Source organism: Henckelia pumila, chromosome 4 (assembly GCF_033568475.1).
Source record: "Henckelia pumila isolate YLH828 chromosome 4, ASM3356847v2, whole genome shotgun sequence".
NCBI lineage: Eukaryota > Viridiplantae > Streptophyta > Magnoliopsida > Lamiales > Gesneriaceae > Henckelia > Henckelia pumila.
The window spans coordinates 188,772,170-188,799,213 of NC_133123.1; the positions used below are offsets into that span (position 1 = coordinate 188,772,170).

The window sequence follows — 27,044 nt, forward strand, 5'->3', positions numbered from 1 at the left end:
AATTTTTAGTTGTTCCAAATGGTAACATGTATGCACTCTCATTGTTAAATTTCCATTTTATTTTATTTTTTAGCGTTAATAGTGTTTTAATTAACAGTACGTAAAATTGGTAAATGATATACTATATACTAAATTACCACTCTTAAACATTGTTTGGTTTGATGTATTATTAATCTATGTATAACTTATCCCAATTAATTTTGCCTTATTTTCGTCATATTATTTATCTATTTATTAATTAATAATTTTACATCAATTAAATCAAATAAATTATAATCTATCCATCAAATTAAATAATGTATTAACTATTTTTTTTTATTTATTTTTAATTTACATTATATTACTTATCTATGGATTACTTATCCTATCACTCAAACCAAACAGTGTCTGCTACCAGCTCAACTCGGGTCGGCCCATTAGAGACAGTTCAGGTCATGGTAAGACCTAATATGTAGAAAAATGGGTTGTACCTTGTCTTCTAGCAATAATCTCATAATTGGGTCAACCCCTATAAACCCGTAATAAATGGGTTCAGGTTATAATAATTTCACGGGGTATCATTATAGTTATAAAAATTACCAAGAAATTAAACTGAAATTTGAAATGTCGTAATTTATTTTTAAAAAATTAAAAAACAACAAAATTATAATATTTATCTAAAATATATAGGACAATTTTGACAAAAAAAAAATGATATCATCTTTTATCTACATATTTTTTTATATATAGTATAGTCAACGTACAAAGACACTAATATCTTTGCAATCATCAAGTTATAAATGTGAATATATATTTTCAAAAGTGTTATTTGCACCAAACATCCCTGTGAAATATTGAAAATGCGCACTTTTCCCCTGTGAAAATTTAATAGGCATCTTTAACCCTAACCTTTTAAAAACTTAGCACACTCGCCCATTCAGATGAGTGATTGTTGCGCACGCGCCCCTCATGCGACTGGGCAAAGATTTTGATTTTTTTTGCACCAAATACCCCTGTGAAATATTAAAAATGAATATTTGACCCCTGTGAAAATAATTTTTAAATCTATTCAGTCCATAATACACAATTTTTATTAAAATCTAATTATAAAATATTTAGCAAACACTTTTTTTTATTAATTTTATTTTTAATTTTTAATTTATTATGATTATATAATTATTTTCTAAAAAATATTATTATTTTATCTTGTTATCATTATTTTATTAAAAAAATTTCTTGTTTCCAACTTTTCCATTAAACATGCATTCATAAACAAGTATTTAAATAATTTCAAGTACCAAAATATTGAACTAAACCGATAAGTTTAAATATATTGCTTTTTTGATTTAGGACTATATATTATTGAACCAAAATTTAAATTTTTCGAGAATATACATTGCATAATTTATAATAAATAATAAAAAATAACATGTTTATATAATTCTAAATCGAAAAATAACATTCATGAACTTATCATTTGATTCATAAAAGCTAAAATATATATTGGGGTGAGAGAGGCTCGAACTCTCGACCTCAGGATTACTCAGAAGCTATGAGACCTACGCGCTAGCCAACTGCGCCACCACCCCTATTATTCTTATTGTTTAACTTTTATTAATATACACACTAAATACTCTAAACCCCAATGGTAATGTTTTTGGCCTTTTTATTTATTTGAACACTTCGGTGTATTTTATTAGTCAGTGATGGTAAGGATGACAATTTTTTCCGCGGAAAAAATCCGAAACAAAATGAGTTTGGGGTGAATATTCGGGTATGTGTTCGGGTTCGAGGGTTTTTAAAAATCTTTGCAACTTATTGGGGCGGGTATGGGGATGTTATCCCCATCCCCGAACCCACCCCGATAATAATAATAATAATAATAATAATAATAATAATAATAATAATGATGATGATGATGATGACGAAGTGTATAAATATTTTATTTATTAAATTTTATTAAATTTAAAATTTTATAAAAATTATAATTAAAAGTATTAATATTCTTTAGTTTATATTTTTTATGTATTATATATAATATATACGTCTATGATAACATACTTTTTTTATAACATAAAACTATTATTTGAACAACATTCATGTTACGTATGCATATAAACAATTAATATTAATTTATGTATATATTTTTTTATTTATTTTTATAAATTAGAAAAAAATATATTTTAATAAATTTTTTATATATACTATTTTATTTAAAATAATAATTTTTATTGAAAGCGATATTTGTTATTTAAATATTTTGATTAATTTTAAAATTTAATATTATAATCAAATTTTTATCCAAAATTTTTAATGTATTTTATCATAAAATTAAATAATAATTTTTTATTATTATATAATAAAATTTATTAATAATATATATGTTATAATAAAATTTATTATTAATATATATTTTTGGATATGTGGACGGAGATGAGGACTTAGTCCCCACGAGGATGAGGACGAGAAATCCCCGATAAAAAATTACGGGAATCGGGGCGGGGATGGGGAAGGAATCCTCGTCCCCACCCACCCATTTCCATCTCTAAATGATTGATTATTCATTCTTTGACAAAATATTATTGACTTTCATTTTTCTATTTAATATATTGATTTATCATTTTTATGTTAGTACCTTTTATTTTTAATCATCTCATTTAGTGTCTTAATTTAGAAATGACGAGCATGCAAAATTAATCAACTAAAAAAAATCTAGTGGCCAATCTTTTTACACAAAAACTTTTACCAGACCATCTCATGTCAATTCCGCGAGACGAATTTTCAATTCGACCCGACTCATAAAAAAAATATTTTTTTTATATTAAAAATATTTTTTCATTGTATATATGAATCAAATCAACACGTCACTTAAATATAAATTCTTGAAATTGTCAAGAGACCTAGTTATTCTTTTTAACACCACATACTCCATGGCTTGGGATTTGAAAATTTTATTCTATTTACTGAACGTTTTTGCATGTAAGAGAAAAATAGAACTATACCCAAGTCTATATAAGAATTTAACAATAGATTACATTAGATCAAGGGTGGATTAGGATTTTAGGATTGAAGATCCGCATACTAGGTGATAGCAATGTGCAGACAGTGCAGTAGTACCAGATTATCAATTTTCAGAGTGGATCGCTAATTTCTCTCTTCAGACTTGTGGACGTTAGTTTCCTAAACTTTTTATTTTGTTGTGAGAAACATAGAGAGAAAAAAAAATCGAGAAAAATGTAACACAAACGTTGAGCCTAAGTGAAAAAAAAAAAAAAAAAATCTCACCAACAATAGACACATATTTGAGTGTCAATAAATAAATATATACTACGAAAAATCACATGGCAATAAAGTTTTTAAAAAAATTCGGGCACTGAGATTTGCTACCACGGGAGAAATCAAAATTTAAAAATTAATAAGACCTAGATTTCTTTTTGTGCTAATTTACAATTTGTTTTTAAAATTTTAATTAAAATCCATAAAATATTTGTTACTCATTTTTAGATATTAATTCTTCAATGCGAAAAATGAATGAGAATTAAATAACAAAGTTAGTCAATTGAATTGATCCAATTGAAAATGTTTAAATATGAGTCGATTAATTCATTAAAACCAACATGGACAAATAAATAAAAAATTAAAAATAATTTTAAAACAAATTTAAAATTTTTAGTGAAGTAATTTGAAAGATTCGAACCATGCATCTCCAACTTAGCCTCTTTCCATTGAACTATTGAAGCTGGGTAATTTTTGGTTCGAGTGGACATATTATATTTCAAAATACAATATGTACAAAGAAAAACAAGGCATAACTCATTATAATATCTGTAATTGAAATTACCAAAATTTACACAAATTTACAATTGAACCTTTTTTAAAAAAAAACAAAACAGAATATATTTTCTTGTCGTCGCACCAACTTTAGACAGAATCCAGGTTCTCCATGCAACAAAGTTCTGCAGTGTTCGACAATAGACTCAAACTCTGATATGTCTGGATTCATCCGGTGCACTTCATCAACTACTTCTTTGACATCCATCTCAAACTGCACCATATATCGATTTTAATAGGTTGGTATAGTGGGTACTTTTCATTTTTATGATTATTTATTTACGAAAAAAATTAATTTTGCAAAATTAAAACCGATGTCATCTATTTTTTTGGTTTATACTCCCTCCTTTCAATTATATTGTCCACGTTTCCTTTTTTGTTTGTCTCAAATATATAGTCATATATCATATTAGTAATATTTTTTTACACTTTTTTATTGATATACCCCTATTAACTACACCTTGAAAATTGTGCAATCATGTTTTAAAACATTTAATAGGGATAAAATAGAAAGTTTATATAAATTTTGATTTTCCAATACATTTTTTTTAATCTGTGTGAAAATCCAAAGAGGACAATATATATGTAACGGAGGGACGTCATTTTTTAAAAAAAATTGTTTTCTATCTTCTATTTTTCGTCAATGCTTTTTTATTTCCTTTTCCTATTTTATCATTTATTTTTTATTTTATTTTTTTAGTTTTTCGAATCAAATTGTACATACATTGTAACACGTGACAATGCTGAATTTTCCTCACATACTACATTAAATATAATGTTTTTATATGGTTGACTGCATTAAGTTTGACACGTTGAAGAGTAGTTGGAGATCCGCCGAAGCTACCCCTCACCTAACGCACATCCCAAAAGGGGGCTCGGAGTTCAGAGTACATTATTTGGTAGGTTTGTGATTCAATTAACACATTATATATATACTAGTGAAAAATGTATATCTCTGCGTGTATTATAAAAAATAATTTTTTTTATGTGAAATATGAAGTGAGTGAAAGATTTTTAGTTGATTTGTCGGTAGAAAGAATAATTATGAAATAACATATAAAAGTGAAGAAGAAGGACAAAAATGAAAACAAAAGATGATATCTATACATAAGCTATTTCTCTAGGCCTTCTTTCAACTATTATAATATAATATAGTATATATATATATATATATATATATATTTGGTTGTACGTATCGCGTGTTTATAATATCAAATTTTATAACAAAAAACAAAAAAAGAGCGACAATTTAGAAAAGTGTTGTTTTTTAAATAGATAAGTTAATTTTATAAGCATGACATTTCACGTAAATACAAAAACTAATGTGATATAGTTTTATAGGTACATTTTATGAGATGGATTTTCTAATTAACTCACTCTTGAAAAAAGATTAATTTTTATGTCAAAATAATATTTTTTATTATACATATAAATGGAGTTGATGCATGGATAAAAATCCGTGAAATCGTCTCACAAAATACTTTACACTTTCATAAATTAGTATCAAAGGACAAAAAGAAATTTGCACTTTGGTAATTAGATAAATAGAAAAACAAATGAGAGATTAATCATATCAACGTGCCAAATATTCCAAAACTTTAATGTATTTAGAAGATATTGTTGGAACACGTGTTCTCTGATCACACGGATGTGATACCCGAAGCAGCGGAAGTTTAAAAATTTTATTTTTTCGATATGGAACGATTCCATATCGTGGGTATCAAATTCAAACGATTAAAATCTTGCAAGTAAAAATATAAATTCACAATTAAATATTTTTACCTCTTCAAGCTAAGGCTTGATTATGGACTCCAACAGAATTTAATCTGCTCTTCTTGTAAATCCCGGAAACCGATGACTTGTTCGATCAATCTCCGGAATTAGGTCCACGAACAGAAAAACTAAAACCTTCTGATTGATTGCACTAGAAATCAATCAGATGTTTATCGAAGAGAATAAACAGATTTGATCTGTCAATTCAGAATGTAATTTTTCACAAAAATCACAGCCTGAATTATCTCAAAAAGGAGAAGAGAATTTCGAAAATTCCCTTAGAATATTATAAGTGATTTTCGAAAATTTCAAGGATGAAATACATCTAATTTTCGAACACTACACCTATATTTATAGATAATTTCTAGACTAGATTAAGTTATAATTATATTAGGACTCTAACTCCTTAGGGCCCATAATCCATAACTTAAGCCCAACAAGCCAAGCCTGTTATTATAGAAATTAATATAAAATTCATCATGACTCCGATTGATAAACTGATTTCACCAATGTGCACAGAAACCATTTCTACATCTTTTAAAGTCAAGATAATTTTTCTGAATCCGAATTCAGTTATTTCCAAAAATGCCCATCCATATGTCATTTTAGGAAATTCCACTTCCTTTAGTTAAGAAGTCCAACTTCTGTTTCATTAAATTTAACTCTTTAAATTTAACTATCTCAACGGGGTTTAGTAATTCATTACTTGTGTGACCCTCAATGGTTCAGGGATACAGCTAGTCGTGGGCTCACAACTCCTTGTGACTCGGAACAATAATTTCCGACTTACCCATCGAATCATGGTAAGAGCGCCTAGCAACATCACCCCATGATTCCCTAGGTATCACTGATAGTGCCTGCAAGAACCAGTAGATTTTGGGTAGCGTACAGTACGGTCCCTTCATCCATATATCCCGATCGAATCAACAACCATTGGTGCATCGAGAGTCGTTCGAGATTCGATAACTATGCAATGCATCTTGAATATCAAATAGTGACATCGCATGTGCTACTAGGAAACCGAGTAACCTAAAACACATCATGTACTCTGGCCAGAGATTCGTCATACTAATATCTCCTCAGATCGCATAGGATATCCACATTCGCAAGTATGTGGTGAATCCTTGACAACAAAGCATCGACTCCTATATGTGTCGTAATTATACCCAATCCCGACACCTGATGACCCCAATAGAGTCGGTAAACGAGTCAAAGTACAGTACTAGCATATAGAGTCTCAATGATGTTTCAAGTAGTAAGGACTAATGGTGTACAACCAAAACCACGGACTTATCCACTCAAATAATAATAACCACTTGGAAAGTCCGAATAGGGTAGTTCGATCATTCATCATATGAATATCCATTTGCATGCTTTGAACATCTCCATGTTCCATTAACAATGAAACGTGGTACTTGGCATCACAAATGCTAGTCTCAATCTCGAGCGATCCTTATCTTTATTAGCGGACGGCTCAACTGACTAGAAACTGTTTAGAATATACAGTGACTATAAGATGTGTTTCATAATAGTGATCTCTCTTTATTCACTATCTCATCTTACTTACACTATAGTATATTCAAGGTCTTTATCAAAACAACAATAGTATATCACAATATAACAATATGAAGAAAGACAAAGAAAATGCCATTAATGAATGTAAATTATATTAAACAAAGATTGTTTATACATAGAGTCATAAAAACCCTTAGCCATAAGTTGGCTAACCGGGCACCCACTCTTTCAGATATATATATATATATATATAATATATATATATATAAATTTTCAGATGCTCAACCAATGATGTCCAACTCATCTCCGATCACTAAAATCCGGTACCGTATTTTAGTTATGCAAAAAATAAAAAAAAAACAACAAAAACCCGATGGTCGGGGACGAAGTGAGGAAATATTGTTGGGCAGCTGAAAAATCCTCTATATATATATATATATATATATACCAAGGTTCTAAAAAGCGTGAAACGCGTCGAAACGTGGAGGTCAAGCTTCAAGCTTTTCAAGCTTAAGAGAGTTAGAACGAGCTTAAGCGTGAAAAAGCGTTTTCAATTTTTACTATAATTTTAATTATTTTAAGACAAACATTAAATAAAATGTTAGATTAACCATAAATATGTGATTTAATAGATAATTCAAGTTCTAAACTATAAATATACATATTTATAAAAATGTTTTCATTTTAAAAAATAAATAAAATCTTCCGTTCTAAAAAGAGATCGCTTAATCGAGGTTAAGCGTATTGTTGGGATCGGTTCAGAGGGTAGAGGGGGGGGTGAATACACTCTGAAACTTTTCTTCTTCTTCTTTAAAATGATCAAGTGAGGTTTAGTTCACTTAATCTGTTTTCTCAACTTCTAAAACGGTTTGAACAACTTAAATAGTGCGGAAATAGTTCAGAGGTTTTAGTGATGCAAAGTTAATAATGCAATGTATGAGCAGAATGTAAGATAAATAGCAGTAAAGACTAAGGCACGATTTATGGAAGTTCGAAGGCTTAATCCTTCTACGTCTCCCCTTCTTCCACTTAGGAAGGAATTCACTAGAAGACTTTGGTTATTACAACGTCTTGTAATACACCCACTTCAGACTTAGGACTTATCCAATGCCTAATCCGAAACTCCTAGATTTACACAGATAAGATTCTCAGTTCTTATCAGACTGGTGGAAGCTTTCAGAGTAGCTTCAATTCTCTTCAACAATGAGTATAGTTGAGTTGAGCTTCTCAAACTGCAGAGCGGTCGAGAGGCTTGAAAACCCTAGGATGATCCTTGACGATCAGATATGTGAACTGTAGGCGAGGGTTTATTTGAGCAGCAAAACGAATGATCTTGTAAGAGTGCTCAAGTATATCAGATGAGGACTTCTGATATTATTCAAGTGATTGAGTTGATTGAGATTTTTCTGAATTGCTTGTCTCTCTTTGTTTTTTTTTTTTGTTTCGTTCTTTTTCCTTCTTTGAGCAATCTTCCCTTTATATAGGTCAATCATCAACGTCTTTATTTCGAACGTTCTGATGCTGCATTGAATGCACATTTAATGCTCATAAATGCATTGATGATTCTGCATGAAGATCGTACACTGCAGACAACTTCCAGGGTCCAAAACTGGAATAAACGGTCGAATGCTTTATCTGTAGTCATTCTGTGTTTTTGCCATTTTGGTGCAACCTGTTGTCTTGATTGCAGGAGTCAACATATCTTCTGACACGCCGGTTCTGCTTTTAATAAAAGATCTTGCAAAGAACATCTTGTCACAGGTACTTGTCTTGAGATATCCTGAAAAGCAGTTGGCATTCTACCTGTAGAGATATTTGTCCTCTGCTGGTTTGAATAACCAGTCGATAAGCTTGTGACTTCAACCGGTCGAGAGACAAAGGCGGTTGACAAGCTTCTGGTAGATAGATTTATCCTCTGCTGGTTTTGATAGCCAGTCGATAGGCTTGTGACTTCAGCCGATCGAGAGCAAAGGCGGTTGACAAGCTTCCGGTAGAAGTTGTAGTAGATTCCTGAAATACAATGGTTGGCAGCACATTCCTATACAATGAGTTGTTGTTTGTTATCACCAAAATATCGGATTCAACAATTTCCCCCTTTTTGGTGATGACAAAACTTAAGTGCTTCAAGAACAATATGAAAGCATTAAAATGAACTTCATTGAGAGAATGAATTTCATTAAGTACAATAAGCATTTTTATTACACCTACAGAGAAAAAAATGCAGCTGCGATAAGTAAAGAAGAGATAAGTTGTTCATCTTTTGAACCAACTGGCTCCTCCTGACCTATCGCCTTCTCTTCTTCTTCTGTCGGCTTCTTCTTTTCTTCTGGACTCTTCTTCACGTCTTCTTGCCTCTGCTGCTCTACGTTGCTCTTCTTCCCCCTTTTTGGCATCACCTTGGTTGAGTCGAAGGATGACCTCAGTGAGTTGAGTGCCAAGGCAGGCTTGCATAGTGTCTATTTTTGCATCGATTTGAGCAAGTAGAGTGGCTTGCATAGTGTCCATCCGATCATTCAACTGCTTATGAAGGCGGTTTTCGGATCGGATAACTTGTTCGGAGACGGTAGAGAGCGTGTTGATTTGAGTGCGATGATGATTAGTGATCTCTGTGGACAGACGAGCAAGGTCTCGAGACACGGTCTCGAAATGCCGAATCATCGTTTGGCGTGAATTATCGACTGATAAGGATGAGTTTGTTATGTCTTGAGAGAAGGACCTAACCGTTTGCATGAGCTCATGAAGCCGATTTATCAAGGTATGATCTAGAGCTGCGGCCATGGCTTCAATTAAAGAATCATCAGTCTGAAGCATTTGCCCTTCTGGGTCATTTCTTGGTGAAACCGGGCTAGACTCACGATGATGTGGTGCGGGTGAATTGGCTGGAGAGCTACCTGATGGACCTTCCAATAATGGTACAGTTGGAGATGTAATAGTTTCGACTGCAGCCAATATGGTTGGTGGAGTACCAGGATCAGCACTTGGTTCATCCATAATGAGATCTTCCATAAACTTTTCAGTAGATGGAGACGGTTGAAGTGCTGGATCAGCATCAGTCACTTGCTGTTCTGGAGATGCAGGTGATACAATAGTGCTTGATATCTCTGTTGGGGGCACTGTTGCTTCACTACTGCAAGGAGCCTCTGTCACAGAGGTGACAGGTATCTCTTGTGCAACCACTTCTAAAACATCTTGTGAATGATCGGGAGAAGTATGAGCGGTCGTCACTGGAGAGGAGTGAGCAATCACAACTGCTTCCGGTTGAGTAACTGCTTGGACTGCGGTGGATGAGGGGTCGACCGATGAAGATGCTGCCACACTCGATCTTAGAGCAGATGATTGAAAGAGGTCAGCAGTGATGAGATCGGTCAGAATCCCATCTGAAGAGGGGAGAGCATAGACGTCTTCTTCACCCTGATCTTGAGTGAGAAATGTTTTCATCATCACTTGTGCTTCCAGCACATAAGCTTGTAAACAGGCTGCTGAAGCTGGTGTTTTAACATTGTTGAGAGCTTGGAAGTGCTGAAGTAGTTGAGTGATTTGACGTAGACTATCCTGTAGTCCAGTCAAAATCACAAAGTCATCGGCAGCGGTAGGACTCTTGGATTTGAAATTCTTGACACGCTCATTAATTAGCAGAGATAGCAGGCTTCCTCGAAGCTTCAAGTCTATGAGATGTCTTCTTCCCAGAGCCTCCACGATGTCTTCAGTATCAGCAAATAGAAGCATCTTTTGCTCAATGACGTTTAGAGATTTCCATTTAGGAAATATTTGAGAGAGTGTCAAGTGAGTGCGGGAGTGATGCCATCTGTCAAAACGTTGTAGATGACGCTTGACAGTACGGAGCACGTGAGAGATGATTATATTGAGTTCTATCGTAGCTGCTGGTTGAGCCTTGGGTGTGTAGATCATCACACCTTTCCCTTTGTCTTTGGGATCAGCTAGAGTGACCTCAGGAGCTGATGAGGCACCTTCCCGGATTATCACACCCTTTGTAGGACGAGGAGCAGTAGAAGCAACAACGGTAGTAGTCTCGACCGTTGGCAGGGTAGGAGCAAGTCCAGAAAGAGACTTTAGCTTCTTGTGCTGCCTCTTCTTCTCGCCTGCAGGCGTGGATGACACAGCTGCTTTGGAGACTGAAGGGGATGACTTGCTGAAAGCTTGAATCAGTGGAACATTCTCACGTGATTCATCTTCAGAGTCAGATTCGATGATCAGTTGACGCTTGGCAGACTTTTTGGTATGGACTGGTTTGGCCACGACCGGAACCGTTGAAAGCGGTTGAGGGATAGCAATAACCTTTGCGGTTGAGGGCAAGGTGTCGACCGCAGTCTCTTTCTTGTTCAGGAATTTGAGAATCGTAGACTTGTTGAGCCATTTGGTGGGATGCAGAGGCTCAGTCTTGGAAAAGTCCACTCCAAGGACGCCCAAGATGTGGCAGATTTGCAAAGCAAATCCCTCGGATTGCCCTTTGCCCCTGATCATTTCACATAGAATATTGAACAGAATGTCTGACCAGTTTATGTTGATCTTGGAGGCAATACAAGCCATGTATTGAAATTTCTCCAGCGTCACCTTGTCGTAAGATCCAGCCTTGGCTAGAAGATTCTTGGCCACGATATTAGTCAGTAGCCTGAATGGAGCTTTGAGAGATGTCTTCTGGGCCGGCAGTTTGATCGGAGCATCAGTAGTTGAGAACTCCTTCAACCAATAAGAGCAGTTACCATCTGGAAGATCCGTGCATTTTGTCAAACCCCTGGAGGGCAGATCAAATGTGCTGGCGAAGAACTTCTGATTGAAGGAGTAGACCTCTGTCTTGATCAAGCAGTTGATAGTCCCATGCTCGATTTGAGCAGTTGCGAAGAACTCCTTCAAAACAGGCAAATCGCAGATGGCGCTGCATTCCAGAAATTTCTTCAGTCCAGAGGCTTCAAGCATGGTGAAGACCTCAGAAATTCCTGCGTTGTTTGCCTTAATAACGGAATCAAAGTTGATTGCAAGGCAAGTCTTCTGGATCGACATGATAGCTGTAGATAAGAACTCGAGCAGAGAGTAAGCAAAATCTAGAGAGTAATTCGATGATGCGTTTAATACAATATGAAAGATTTTAGCAAAGGTGAAAGATTGATATACGAGTGTAAAGAAGTATATATAGGAACCTATGGGCCATAGGGTGACGTCATGAAAAGTATTTTTGAAATTCAAAAAGTTTTGAAGAGCATAATCACGGCGCCCAATTAATGTCATTTGGTTCAAAGCACCAAGCTGCTAGTACGAAGCCTGTCAGAGACTAGTTAAAGGCGGATGATATGCCAATATTTATGGCAACGTAACAGCTAATCTATTAATGTCATATTGACAATTATTCCCCCTAAACACATGCATACTAACTTAAATCTACTAAGCCAAGAATATTTCGAAAGTATGAAAACTTAGCGTCCGATAGAGGCTTGGTGAATATGTCTGCTGCTTGCTGATCGGTAGAGATGTATTCCAGCCTGATTTCCTTCTTTAAGACATGATCTCGGATAAAGTGATGCCTGACATCAATGTGCTTTGTCCTAGAGTGCATCACTGGATTGTGAGTGATGGCTATGGCACTTGTATTGTCACAGTAGATTGGAGCTTCACTCGACCGAATCCCATAATCATTAAGCTGCTGTTGAATCCAGAGTATTTGAGCACAACAGCTGCCAGCAGCAAGGTATTCTGCTTCGGCGGTCGAGGTAGCAATTGATGTCTGCTTCTTACTTGACCACGAAATTAGTCTATCTCCAAGGAATTGACATGTGCCACTTGTACTTTTGCGATCAATTCTACAACCTGCATAATCTGCATCTGAATAGCCAATAAGATTAAGATTTGAATCTTTGGGATACCAAAGACCCACATTAGTAGTTCCTTTAATATATTTAATTATTCGTTTGGCGGCAATGAAATGAGATTGCTTAGGTGCTGCTTGAAATCTAGCACATAAACAAACTGAATACATGATATCCGGTCGACTGGCAGTCAAATAAAGCAATGAGCCAATAAGGCCTCGATACATTGTTACCTCGACCGGGATTCCCCCTTCATCTTTATCGAGCTTGATTGATGTACTCATGGGGGTAGATACAGTTGAGCACTGTTCCATTCCAAACTTCTTTACCAATTCCTTGGCATACTTGGATTGATTGATAAATATTCCAGTTTCAAGTTGCTTCACTTGCAATCCAAGAAAGAAATTTAGCTCGCCCATCATGCTCATTTCAAACTTCTCTTGCATCAGTTTAGAGAACTTTGAGCACAACTTGGGGTTAGTTGACCCAAATATAATGTCATCAACATAAATTTGTACTAGTAACACATGATCACCTTTTACAAATTTAAACAGGGTCTTATCGACCGTTCCAATTTGGAAATCATGTTCCAGTAAAAATTTTAGTAATGTGTCATACCAAGCACGCGGTGCTTGTTTTAATCCATAAGAGCTTTGTCAAGTTTATAGATATATTGAGGATGAGTAGGATTGACAAAACCTGGTGGTTGTTCAACGTACACCTCTTCTTGAAGTAGACCATTGAGGAATGCAGACTTCACATCCATTTGATAAACTTTAAAATTCTTGAAGGCTGCATAAGCAAGAAAGATGCGGATTGCTTCTAGTCTTGCAACTGGCGCGAAGGATTCCTCAAAGTCTATGCCTTCTTCTTGTCTGAATCCTTGAGCAACAAGTCGAGCTTTGTTACGCACAACAGTGCCATGTTCATCGAGCTTGTTACGAAACACCCATCTAGTTCCAATCACATTTTGATTTTTCGGTCGAGGAACTAGATGCCAAACATTGTTGCGGGTGAATTGATTCAACTCTTCTTGCATAGCTTCAATCCAGCTGGCATCTGATAGAGCTTCATCTATTTTCTTGGGCTCTACCTGAGATATGAAAGCTGCATGCAAGAATTCATTAATCATTTGACCACGTGTTTTTCGAGGAGCAGAAGGGTCACCTATGACCAACCCAGGTGGATGATCTTTGTTCCACCTAAAATAATTCCCTAAAGGGTTGTCATCAATTGGTTGATGAACGTCCTTGTTTACTGGATCATCATTGGCTGGAGGATTGTTATCAACCGGTGGATCCACTTCTGGCCTTGTTTGATCACACCCGGTAGAGGGAACTGGATCATCCTTCTCTGGAGGATATAGATCACTGTCACTCTCTTCCTGTAGATTTGTGCTTTCCAATCTATGACTCAGATCATTTATGCTCCCTTGAGTTTGTTCTGTACAAAGAGTAGATTCATCAAAAACAACATGAATGGTTTCCTCGACCGTTAGTGATCTTTGATTGAACACTCGATAAGCTCTGCTAACGGCTGAGTAACCAATAAAAGTTCCTTCGTCTGCTTTGGCATCGAAGGCTGTCAAATGGTTTTTGCCATTGTTGTGGATAAAGCATTTGCACCCAAAAATTTTGAAGTATGAAATATCAGGTTTTGTGTCATTCCAGATCTCATATGGAGTTTTGTTAAATCGTTTATTAATCATAGATCTGTTTTGAGTATAGCAAGCTGTGTTAACTGCTTCTGCCCAAAGCCTTTGAGAAACTTTTGAATCAGCAATCATAGTTCTGGCTGCTTCTTTTAAAGAACGGTTCCTTCTTTCAGCCACCCCATTTTGCTGTGGGGATCTAGCAGCTGACAACTCATGCTTGATTCCCTGATCATCTAGATAAGTCGTAAGAGTGGTGTTTAAAAATTCAGTCCCTCTATCACTCCTGATTCTATCTATCACAGTAGATTGTTCATTTTGCAAGCGTTTAAAAAGCTTAATCAGGTGAGGTGCAGTTTGATCTTTTGAAGAGAGAAAGATGACCCAAGTAAATCGAGAAAAGTCATCTATAACAACAAGAGCATATCTCATTCCCCCTATGCTTCTTACTGGTATAGGACCAAATAGGTCCATGTGAAGTAAGTCTAAACATTTGGAAGAAGACATACACCCTTTATTTTTAAAGGTTGCTCTCACCTTCTTTCCTAGTTGACAAGCAGGACAAACTTTGTCTTTTATAAAATCTCCTTCGGGCAGACCAGAAACCAAATCATGCTTCCTCAAGTTAAGAATGGACTTAAAATTTAGATGATTTAACCGCTTATGCCACAACCACTGTTTATCATGATGAGCAGTAAGACAAGTAGGTGAAGAAATATGTGAGCAAGACCAGTTTACCTTGTAGGTGTTTAGGTCTCGTACACCGGTCATAATAGTCTCACCTTTGTCATTTTTTATGAGGCAAGTGTGTTTGTGAAACTTGACCGAATGATCATTGTCACATAGTTGACTAATACTTATCAAATTATAGCATAGTTTGTCAACAAGTAACACATCTTTAATAATAATGTTACCATGGATAATCTTACCCTTACCCACGGTTTTACCTTTGGAGTTGTCTCCAAAGCTGATCTTTGGTCCTTTGCACAACACCACTTCTGTTAGAAGTTCTGGATTCCCTGTCATGTGTCGTGAGCAACCGCTATCTAAATACCAGGTAGGGTCCTTGATAGAAGTGGTTTTCTCGCCCGTTTGGACTTTTAGTACCTGCAAAGAGTGAAGAACTTTTGGTACCCATATTTAGTAGGGTCCAGGTCGGATTAGCCCTTTCGGGACCCACACCTGGAACACCCTTACAGGTTTGCCCGTGTGTGTGTCCAGAAATCTGTGCGGTCGATAGGCAGTAAATGTGTGTGCTTGTGAGGTTGCTGTGTGCTGCTTGCCTTTTTGATTTTCATCAGTTAGCCTGTACCTCTTTTGAACTGGCCTGCAATTAAAGTATTGGTAAGGCTTCTCCTTTGACCATCTTTTCTTAGAGTAGTTAGACTCATTCCATGGCCTTTTGAAATTAGATTGGTTTCCCTTTCTTCTTTCATTAGGTTTTGGTTTGATCCAAGTTCCTCTTTGATTAGAGGTCTGGAGATCCACATATCCCAGCCCTCTATGCTTAGAGCTTCGTTCGTTAGATACTTTCTGATTTTTGTCAAAGCTGCACTTATCGTGTTCATATATCGTGCTGGACCTGACAAATCTTATTTTGTTAAGATTGCCTTTGTCCAGGCTTGACTGAATACAGGATTCCATAGACTGTTCATTTGTTCCAAACCCTAGACCGGTTTTATCATGTACCGGTCTTTGGATTTCTTGAATCTTGTCAATGGTTACAGAAGATTTATTCCAAGCCTTGATGGTTTCAAGTAGTTTTTTATTCTCAATCAAGGTAGCTTGGAATACTCTTTTCAAGGTGTCGTTCTCAGTAGCCAGCAGACTTAGCTTGACCTTAAGACCATCAAGCTCTTTTTGCTGCATGCAGCTCGATTTGCTTGACTTATCTTTTAGGTCAGCTCTTTCTGCCTTTACTTCCTCGAACTCCTTGGATAATGCTTTGTATTCATTAGCCATTTCGTGTAAAGCAGTAACTAAATCACTGTGAGTAAATTCAGGTGAGCCAAAGTCAAATACCTCCTCAGCTTCTTCTTCGATGTCGGCCATAAGGCATTCCACTTTTTCATCATCGCTGTCATCTGAAGAGCTTCCGGTATTGGAGTTGTCAGAGTCAGACTCAGCCCACTTGCTTTTGCTTTCGTCTGCTACTAGAACCCTTTGGTCTCTTCCTTTTCTAAACGTCCTTTTATCCTCCTTACCCCTTCTTCTTTCGGAGAATTGCTTCTGATCATTGTTCTTAGGCTTGGTGCAGTCTGCAATGAAGTGGCCTGACTTGCCACAGTTAAAACAAGTAGGACCATCCTTTGTATGGTCCGATTTATGATAATTTTTAAATTTAGAATTGTTTTTACGCATAAATCTACCAAATTTCTTGACAAAGAGTGTCATGGATTCATTGCTGATTTGCTCAGCTGATCTCTTTGGAGCTTCCTCGACCGGTGGACATATCACGGTTGAGGTTAAGGCCTTGGTTGGTTGAGAAGTAGATGGTTCATCTTCTGTTCTCATGTTGAGCTCGAACTCGTAGGCTTTGAGATCTGCAAAGAGATCATGCAGTTCAACCTTGCTTAAGTCTTTTGACTCTCTCATGGCCACTGTCTTGATCTCCCATTCTTTGGGTAAAGCTCTCATAACCTTCACAGCAATTTCACGGTTAGTATAAGTTTTACCTAAAGCAATAAGATCACAGATGATACTACTGAACCGTTCATCAAATTCAGCCATGGTTTCCCCTGGCTTCATTTTGGCGTTGTCATATTTTTGAATGGCCAAAGTGAGCTTGTTTTCCTTTGTCTGGTCATTCCCTTCACATAGCTGAGTGAGCTTCTCCCAAATCTCCTTTGCTGTGGAACATGACTTAATTTTGCTGAACATATTCTTGTCCAGTGTTTTGTATAGGATGTCCCGGGCCACATTGTCAAGATTGGCCTTCTTTTTGTCCTCAGTGGTCCACTCAGCTCTTGGTTTCTCAATCATTTGTCCTGCACCATCGGCTAGAGCTGGGTTGACCTTCATAATTTTGATAGGACCGTCTGTTATGACATATAGCATGTCATCATCCTGTGCTGCAAGATGTGCCTGCATGCGAATTTTCCAATCATCATACTCTTCTTTAGAAAACATAGGAATTCTGTTGAAAGAAGTCATGATTTTAAAACTTCAGATCAGCAGTTGAGAAAGGAACCCGCTCTGATACCACTTGTTGGGATCGGTTCAGAGGGTAGAGGGGGGGTGAATACACTCTGAAACTTTTCTTCTTCTTCTTTAAAATGATCAAGTGAGGTTTAGTTCACTTAATCTGTTTTCTCAACTTCTAAAACGGTTTGAACAACTTAAATAGTGCGGAAATAGTTCAGAGGTTTTAGTGATGCAAAGTTAATAATGCAATGTATGAGCAGAATGTAAGATAAATAGCAGTAAAGACTAAGGCACGATTTATGGAAGTTCGAAGGCTTAATCCTTCTACGTCTCCCCTTCTTCCACTTAGGAAGGAATTCACTAGAAGACTTTGGTTATTACAACGTCTTGTAATACACCCACTTCAGACTTAGGACTTATCCAATGCCTAATCCGAAACTCCTAGATTTACACAGATAAGATTCTCAGTTCTTATCAGACTGGTGGAAGCTTTCAGAGTAGCTTCAATTCTCTTCAACAATGAGTATAGTTGAGTTGAGCTTCTCAAACTGCAGAGCGGTCGAGAGGCTTGAAAACCCTAGGATGATCCTTGACGATCAGATATGTGAACTGTAGGCGAGGGTTTATTTGAGCAGCAAAACGAATGATCTTGTAAGAGTGCTCAAGTATATCAGATGAGGACTTCTGATATTATTCAAGTGATTGAGTTGATTGAGATTTTTCTGAATTGCTTGTCTCTCTTTGTTTTTTTTTTTGTTTCGTTCTTTTTCCTTCTTTGAGCAATCTTCCCTTTATATAGGTCAATCATCAACGTCTTTATTTCGAACGTTCTGATGCTGCATTGAATGCACATTTAATGCTCATAAATGCATTGATGATTCTGCATGAAGATCTTACACTGCAGACAACTTCCAGGGTCCAAAACTGGAATAAACGGTCGAATGCTTTATCTGTAGTCATTCTGTGTTTTTGCCATTTTGGTGCAACCTGTTGTCTTGATTGCAGGAGTCAACATATCTTCTGACACGCCGGTTCTGCTTTTAATAAAAGATCTTGCAAAGAACATCTTGTCACAGGTACTTGTCTTGAGATATCCTGAAAAGCAGTTGGCATTCTACCTGTAGAGATATTTGTCCTCTGCTGGTTTGAATAACCAGTCGATAAGCTTGTGACTTCAACCGGTCGAGAGACAAAGGCGGTTGACAAGCTTCTGGTAGATAGATTTATCCTCTGCTGGTTTTGATAGCCAGTCGATAGGCTTGTGACTTCAGCCGGTCGAGAGCAAAGGCGGTTGACAAGCTTCCGGTAGAAGTTGTAGTAGATTCCTGAAATACAATGGTTGGCAGCACATTCCTATACAATGAGTTGTTGTTTGTTATCACCAAAATATCGGATTCAACACGTATTAAAGCTTAAACGAGATTAAGCATAGCTTAAGCGAACTTTTTAGAACACTGATATATACATATATATTTGTGAGAATATTTTACGAATTTATATCGTACTGGGCCGATTGGTACTATATTTGCAGCGAAAAATAATAATTTTAGTATAAAAACATATTTTCATAGCTAGAGTAGAATTAGATATTCGTGTTACAAAATTAACCGATGAGATGAGCACACATAAGAGATTTTTTATATAATATGTACTAGCTATCAATGCGCATGTGATGCATGTGAAACATCATAAAAAACAACGTAAATAAAAAAATTGAAGGAAGTTAAAGATAAAAGGATATATCGAGAGAATGATCATAGATTCTATCGATCAAATAATATAGAGAGTATAATTTTTATATCAACTATTTTGTCTTTTATCAAAAAAAATGAAAGAATATTTTTAAGGATAAATATGTAATTTGATTTTGGTGTTACATTTTTTTTTTGGTATTATCTTGACGGACCAAATGGTTAGTATTTGTTCGGTGTTATCTTGACGGACCAAATGATTAGTATTTGTTTATCACGTTTTATATATAGTATAGATTCATACAGATGGAAAACATCGATTTTTTTTTAAAAATAATTAGTCTTTATATTTTTTTTAAAATATGAAAATTGCTTATTCTCATTCCACGCCTCAGATTGAGTTTATTAGTACAAACACCGTTTGACTCGAGTATAACGTATCATATCCAATCACTCGTTCTTCTAATCATATTATTTATCTATCTATTAATTATTTATTTTACATCAATCAAATCATTAATCATTTATTTTATATCAATCAAATCATTAAATTTAAATTATTATATTACCCCTATAAATAATATTATTCATATTTTATTTATTTTTAAAAGGACAAAATATTAATTTATTATTCTTATATAAAATTTAATCAATCAAATCAAAATCAAATCAAATCAACTATAATATATCAATCAAATCAATTACTTTATTAACTATCATTATTTATTTATTTATTATTTCATTTTATTATTTATCCAAATATTATTTATACTATCACATGAACCAAACAGTAACAAGGGTACAAAGATATAAGGAACTCGAAATCATAATCTAATTTTTTTTTTTAAATAATTTAGTTACTTATAGACTATACCGTCAAATTTTCATCATTAGCTAATGTTGTTTAATATTAATGGTCATAGTTATAAATACAAGAAGCCGCAAATTATGTTTAATATGGGTCTAGCATTAATAAATACCCTAGCTTGATAATTTTTTTAGAATAAATGGTTGTATAGACACCTATCAAGTATCAACCCTATTATTTTGATGCAAACATCTACAAGTATAAAGAAAAAGAAACGCAAGTTCAAATACACGTGAAAGTAGACCTTGCCAAGGGTTGGGTCTAACCCACGGATCGATTAATCTGATCAACGGGTTTGATCCGAAACCGTAAAATAGGCCGTCTGTTACGGTTTACGGGTGTCAAACCCATCGACCCATCGGGTCTGAACCGACGGCTCCGACTCGTCGGATTGACCTAGCGAACCAGTCCATTTTTTTAAAAAAAGTAATATATATAATATAATATAATGAAATCCGAGTGAGTTTGATTGAATATAATGAAATGTAATAGATTTTTTATATATCATTTTGAAAATTGAAATATTATACATTTTTATTGAATAAATATAATAGATTTTTTGTTGAGATAAAACTCAGTCTGTGACCAGTTATACGTGAAAGTAACATCAAATATAACCGGAAAAATGAAAATGAAGGCATAAATTATAATTTATTAGTAGAGGTCATCTCTATTGGTCATGGTCGATAGGAATGACATTCGTAATAGGGATGTCAATGGACCCGACCCCGCATCAAACCTATCCCGGCGGGGCGGGTCTATACCCGCCTAAGCGGATCCACAAATGGGTCTGGAGCGGGTCCCGGGTTTGGCCAAACCCGCCCCGGACCCGCCTCTCCATGTATATATGTATATATAAATTTAAAATGTACATGTATATATATATATATACATAAATATAAAATATATATGTAATATTAATAATATATAATCATATTTTTATACTAAGAGTGTGTTTGGCTAAACTTATTAAAAAGAGCTTATAAGCTCTTAGAGCTTAAAAGTTGTTTTACGAGCTTATAAACTGTTAAAAGTTATAGTGTTTGAGTAAACTTATTTTAAACAACTTAAAAGATGTTGATATGTTTGGTATTATAAGATATTTTATTATCAAAATTACCAAAAAGGTATAAATTCTATGAAAATAATGTTTCGAGTTATACATATACGAAAATAGTTTTAGAATAAACCTATATTAAAAAATAAATTTTTTTAATATTTTACTTTTAGAAAAAATTATGTGATTTGTAATTTTTTTTAAAAATAATTTTTAATATTTAATGAGTGGATGATAAGATGGAGATTTATTAAAATATTCAAGGATATTTTAGAGAGATGAAATATTAAAATAAGATTTTTTAAAAAAAAGTACCTCCCCCTTACTTTTTTAAAAACAGCTTATAAGCTGTCAAACAGCTTATTTTGACAGCTTATAAGCTGTTTTTAAAATTCTTTACCAAACAAAGAGCTTAAAAGCTCTAAAACAACTTATAAGTTGTATGAAAGAGCTTTTAAGCTCTGCCAAACACCCTCTAAATAATTAATATTTTATCTATAATTTTAGTGTATAATATTATTGGATTGAAATCAATTTATTTTATTACGATAGATTTAGTATAAAACTGTATCATTATAATATTTTTTTGGTTAATAATTATTAATTAATTACAAATTGATCAATTTTAACTTTTGAGAATATATAGTTTTTTGTTTTAAATATTATCAATATATATTTGAAATTAAATTTAATTATTTCTGTTAATTTTAAATTTTTTAATTTAATAAATTTAAAATTATTTAAATTTCGACGGATCTAACGGGTCTAACCCAAATTGAACCCGTCGGATTTGCGAGGCGGAGCGGATCTCGAGTTTAGCCAAATCCGGCCCGTTGTCATCCCTAATTCGAAGAATTAGAAAAGATCACCGCTTTTCATAGTTTGTCTTTTCTTAATATTTAGCCACAATGTTTTACTTTCTCATTTATTGTTCTCAAAACTTTTGAAAATAAAATGGATGTTTTGGTAAACGCAACTTTCGATAGGAGAGGTATTTACCGTTGATATGTTCAAATTTTGCAAATACGAGTTTTATGTAATTTAGATTAGATTATGTTGTTCTCGTCTATAACACAACACGTTATAACACATATTAGTGATATTAATGTTGATAATGCTAACGTGAAAAAATATGAATTATTCTTTTTATGACGTGAAACTCGTGGGCACTATCATTCGATACGTATCGATAAAAATTTCTGAAAACGTAATACCTTGTAAATCAAATTAGCTAAATAAATTGAATCGAGCAAGCACCGTGATACTGTCTTAAGATCTTACATTCGGGTAAGATCGAATTTCCGGACTCTTAAGTTGTGAAAAGGACTAGTCAAATTTTAGAAGCGCGTGATTACTTCCAATGGACGGAAAGAGAAGGCCGACAACGTCATAGACGTTTTTGTTTTTTCTTGACCAGGCCATATATACATACTACTATTATTTCAGATGCAATTGAACGTGATTTGGATTAATGGTATTTCCTATCTTTTCTCATGAATCTCAAAAGAAAAATAAAACACAAAAAAAGAAGGGTAAACAAATATTTATTCCACACCAAATTTAAACGCTGGGCAAATTCATTATGTTACATCGAAATCCAAGAAATATCCACGTAGAAAAAAAAAAAAAAGTAAAACCCACGTTGCATTGTTTTTCATTATGTTTGAAAGAAACGATCCCCAACACGATACGATAATTTGAAAATCCAAATATGGTCTTTAATTAATTGTTGAGAAGTAGAATGTCATTGATCAAAACCTCCAAATTATGATAGGAAGAGCCACCAGGCTTAACAGCCAAGTGCGCTTTATCCTTCAACTCCAAGGCCTTTTTTCTCATCTCCTTCCCCTTCTCCCCTTCCATCAAAACCTTCACCAAATTCGCCACCTTCTCCCTCTCCACCTCTCCCTCTATCTCCAATCCGATCTCCCAATCCGTGCAAGCGTACCGACAATTCGTCTGCTGCTCCGCGAAGAACGGCCAGCATATCATGGGCACGCCTTCCGATATGCATTCTATGGTCGAGTTCCATCCAGAATGCGTCAAGAAACCGCCCACCGAGGGGTGACCCAACACCAGTTCTTGCGAACACCACCCCACCATCTTGGCACGATCTTTGACCTCTTCCGAGTACTCCTCGGGGAGTATCGCCTTGTCCCCGCTCACCAGATCAGGCCTAATGATCCATAGAAACTGCTGATTGCTATTCGCAAGCCCCCACGCGAACTCCAGCAGCTGTGCAGGGGACAGCACCGTTATGCTCCCGAAATTCACGTACAGCACCGAGTTGGGCGCTCTCTGGTCCAGCCATTTGATGCACTCGTCGTCTACTTTCCACAAACTCGACCCCATCGACTTCACCTCCGGCCTTTCGACGACTCGTTCCAGCAATTGGAGTGGGCCTATGGTGCACACACGATCAAATTTCTGCCTGATGGCGTGCAGTACTTCCTCCTCCAATTCGTCGTAGGTGTTGATTATCACTGCCTTGGCACGGGAGGCGTTTTTAGTCTGCAAAATGTTGTAATGAACCATGATTTCTTCGGGATCCGTGGATCGAATGAAGCTTGGAAAGTCTCTTAGTCTGATGTCCTTCATCCCCGGCACCCAATCCACCTTGGTTTCAAGATATCCATTGCTCAAGTAACTTTCATCTGCAGCAACCACATGTAACAACCTTTACTTAATAATATATATTACCAATTGTACGTACGTAATAGATATATTATTAACCAACCATTAAATCTCACCTTTAAGAGGAAACATCCCTCTTTCCACGAGTTCTCCATAGTAACAGTATCCCATGAAGCCACAAGCGCTGGTAGTGAAGAAAACAACCTCAGGAATCCCGAGCTGGTCCGCAGCATCGAGAGTGAAGCTCGTCACCCCATCGGACACTATGCAGCTCACCTTGGGGCAATCGGGCGAGTCGTTGAGGTTCTTGACGAGTTCCAAGAAGGGAGGCAAGCCATTCCTCCTGAGGGAATCGCAGAGCTGAGGTATGTCTTGTGTTGCGTCCTTTTCGGAATGCGGGAGCCCATCGGGGATCGTTCTGAACTGGAAATCTTCGAGTCCGGCGACGGATTCCGGCCCTCGAGCTCGAACCAGACGGTTGTGGTTGAATTCTGTGTTGACAAAGGTGATGAAGAAGCCCCGGTGGTGCAAGAGCTTAGCTAGTTTTAGGACAGGGGCGATGTGGCCTTGTGCTGGATATGGGATAACTACTGCGTGAGGCTTCATATTCATCCCTGCCTGCCCTTTTTTTCTTTCTGTGGTAGGAAATGACATATATATATATATATATATATATTATATATATACGTACATGAGTGTGTGTCAATGGCTATTTGAGTTTGGTTTTATAAATTTGGGGTAGGTAGACATAACTAGATGAATATTATATTCAACAACTTGTAATGTGGAGCGATCAAGCTTGATGGTTGACTTTTTTTTTTCTTTTTTTCTTTTTTTCCTTCCAAATGTGAAAGTTATAAGGATTATTATTATTTAACTGATCACAAATTAAAGTAGTTTTGAATATAATTTAGTATCATTTCATAGTGAATTGATATATTACTGTTCATACTATTTGAAAATGACATAATGTTTGGGTTGAGAAAAGATAAAGAAATTTATGATAATTGCAATATCCTTGTCCATTGTAAGAAGATTGAATATTTAAAATGATTTTATAATTAGATATATTTGACTTATTTAGCAATTTGTATTAAGCATTAAAATGATTTTATAATTAGATATATTTGACTTATTTAGCAATTTGTATTAAGCATTTTCGACAGATAAGAGTAGCTCCTATATGGGTTAATTATGTGGTCGCACTTGCGCGAGTCTGAGCTCAATATGTTACAAAATGATATTAGAGTCGGTCACAGCAAAAACTCCAAGAAATAAGTGCTATATCATGGGAACCACATCTTGCATATGTAGAAGTCATATCTAGATTTTTAATGTTGATGGATCAAAAATCTTCGTCGTTTCACGAAGGAGTGATGATTGTTATATATTTGTTCTTCGTGGATAATTTGGAGATTTAAAATGAAAATGGGTGATTGTAATATTTTCTCCTACATGAGAAAAATATAAGATTTAAAATATGTTATAATTAGATACAATTGAATTTCGTAACTTATTGGGTTAACTTTTTTTGTAAAAAGATGACAGAAAAAAAGTAGTTACTATAGAAAGATAAAAAATAGTTACTATAGAATTTAATATTTGTGTAGTCGCGCTTGCATAGACTTGAGCTTGAGATGTGACAATGATTTGATTCTCATTCATATTGAAAAAAATGAGGATTATTTTATGCTGCACCTGAAGTACTTTTCTCTCCATCATGTGATCAAATATCAATCATTGGATCATAAGACATGTGTCAATTTTCATAAAAATATATGAGTCCCACGTGATCTAATGATATTGAAATAGGGGAAGAAACACTCCCGGTGTAGCATAGACTAACCCGAAAAACGATGATATCCATGTGTTTCATTGGAAAATGCGAAGGTTTATATTTATCAATATATATTGTGGCCTAATTTTTTTTTAGTGGACATCAAATATGAAGATAACGAACTTAGTAATTTAATAAATGAACAAAAATATTTTTATTTATTTCATCCAATAAAAATTATTACTACAAACTTATTTCAGTAAATTTAAAAACTAAAATGATTTGTTAATTATAATAAATATCTTAAATATTTTCTTAAAAAAATCTTAGACATTTTTTTTATAAAAATTTAATTACGTGAAAAATTTGGGCATACGAATTATCGCGTGCGTGCATGATTTGCTAGTTAGGATAAAGACTAAAGTTAAATTTCCCGTCTTTAGTGATCTAGCAAAATTACATCGATGTTAAGTTTTTTCCCAAAACTCATAACATTATTTTGAAATTATTTTAGACAAAATATTACATTCAGAATTATCTCCACATTCAAAAAAATGGGTTAGTAAATTGCTAGCATAAGAGTAGGCACCGTTTGGTTTGAGTGATAGGATAAGTAATTCATAGATAAGTAATATAATGTAAATTAAAAATAAATAAGAAAAAATAGTTAATACATTATTTGATTTGATGGATAGATTATAATTTATTTGATTTAATTGATGTAAAATTATTAATTAATAAATAGATAAATAATATGACGAAAATAAGATGAAATTGATTGAGATAAATTATACATAGATTAATAATACATCAAACCAAATAATATCTAAACATTATATCTAATGGTCTAATTTATTTTGGCTATGTGGGGTCTATAAAAATATATTAACATTGGATAGAGTGTAAATGTATTACTCGTATTTAATTTTGTGTGGATCTCACGTAGTTAAATCAATATTAAAGTTAAACACTTGAATTTAACATTAGAGTATCACTCTTATGCTCACATGAATTCAAACCAAAAAATGATGCCCAATCTTTTTCGAGAGAAATTCTTCTGAAACAAATTAGTGTACCATTAATTGTCTGTTACGTCAATCAATTTTTGACATGTGTTTTTTTTTTTCATCACATCAATTTTTAATTTTTCTGAACACCAAACACATAACCAAAAATTATTGGTGTAACCCCTAATGTGACACCAATTTTGTGACATAGGATTTTTTTTCCATCTTTTTCAGATCCATCCCCTTTAGTTTAATGATGTAATGATCCGCAGATTTGGGTGGTCCGGATTTTCAATTA

The 27,044-nt window shown here is 34.7% G+C and overlaps 1 protein-coding gene and 1 non-coding gene across 2 annotated transcripts; both read right to left on the reverse strand.

Annotated features, from left to right (window-relative positions):
* Positions 1-1,483: 1,483 nt before the first annotated feature.
* On the reverse strand, positions 1,484-1,568 carry TRNAM-CAU (transfer RNA methionine (anticodon CAU)). Its single transcript is given in 2 exon segments — positions 1,484-1,519; positions 1,531-1,568. It is a non-coding gene; the product is annotated as a tRNA-Met (tRNA).
* Positions 1,569-22,855: 21,287 nt separating this feature from the next.
* On the reverse strand, positions 22,856-24,659 carry LOC140864212 (7-deoxyloganetin glucosyltransferase-like). The gene is made up of 2 exons (XM_073268222.1): positions 24,079-24,659; positions 22,856-23,982 (listed from the first exon to the last, which is right to left on the reverse strand). Exons 1-2 carry the CDS (start codon positions 24,614-24,616, stop codon positions 23,051-23,053), a joined length of 1,470 nt encoding a protein of 489 aa, XP_073124323.1. The 5' UTR covers positions 24,617-24,659; the 3' UTR covers positions 22,856-23,050.
* Positions 24,660-27,044: the final 2,385 nt, after the last annotated feature.

Coding starts and splice junctions, on each gene's coding strand:
- LOC140864212 (XM_073268222.1), bottom strand. CDS start 24,616: ATGTCATTTCCTACCACAGAAAGAAAAAAAGGGCAGGCAGGGATGAAT. Junction 23,983..24,078: donor AGGGATGTTTCCTCTTAAAG/GTGAGATTTAAT, acceptor TGGTTGCTGCAG/ATGAAAGTTACTTGAGCAAT.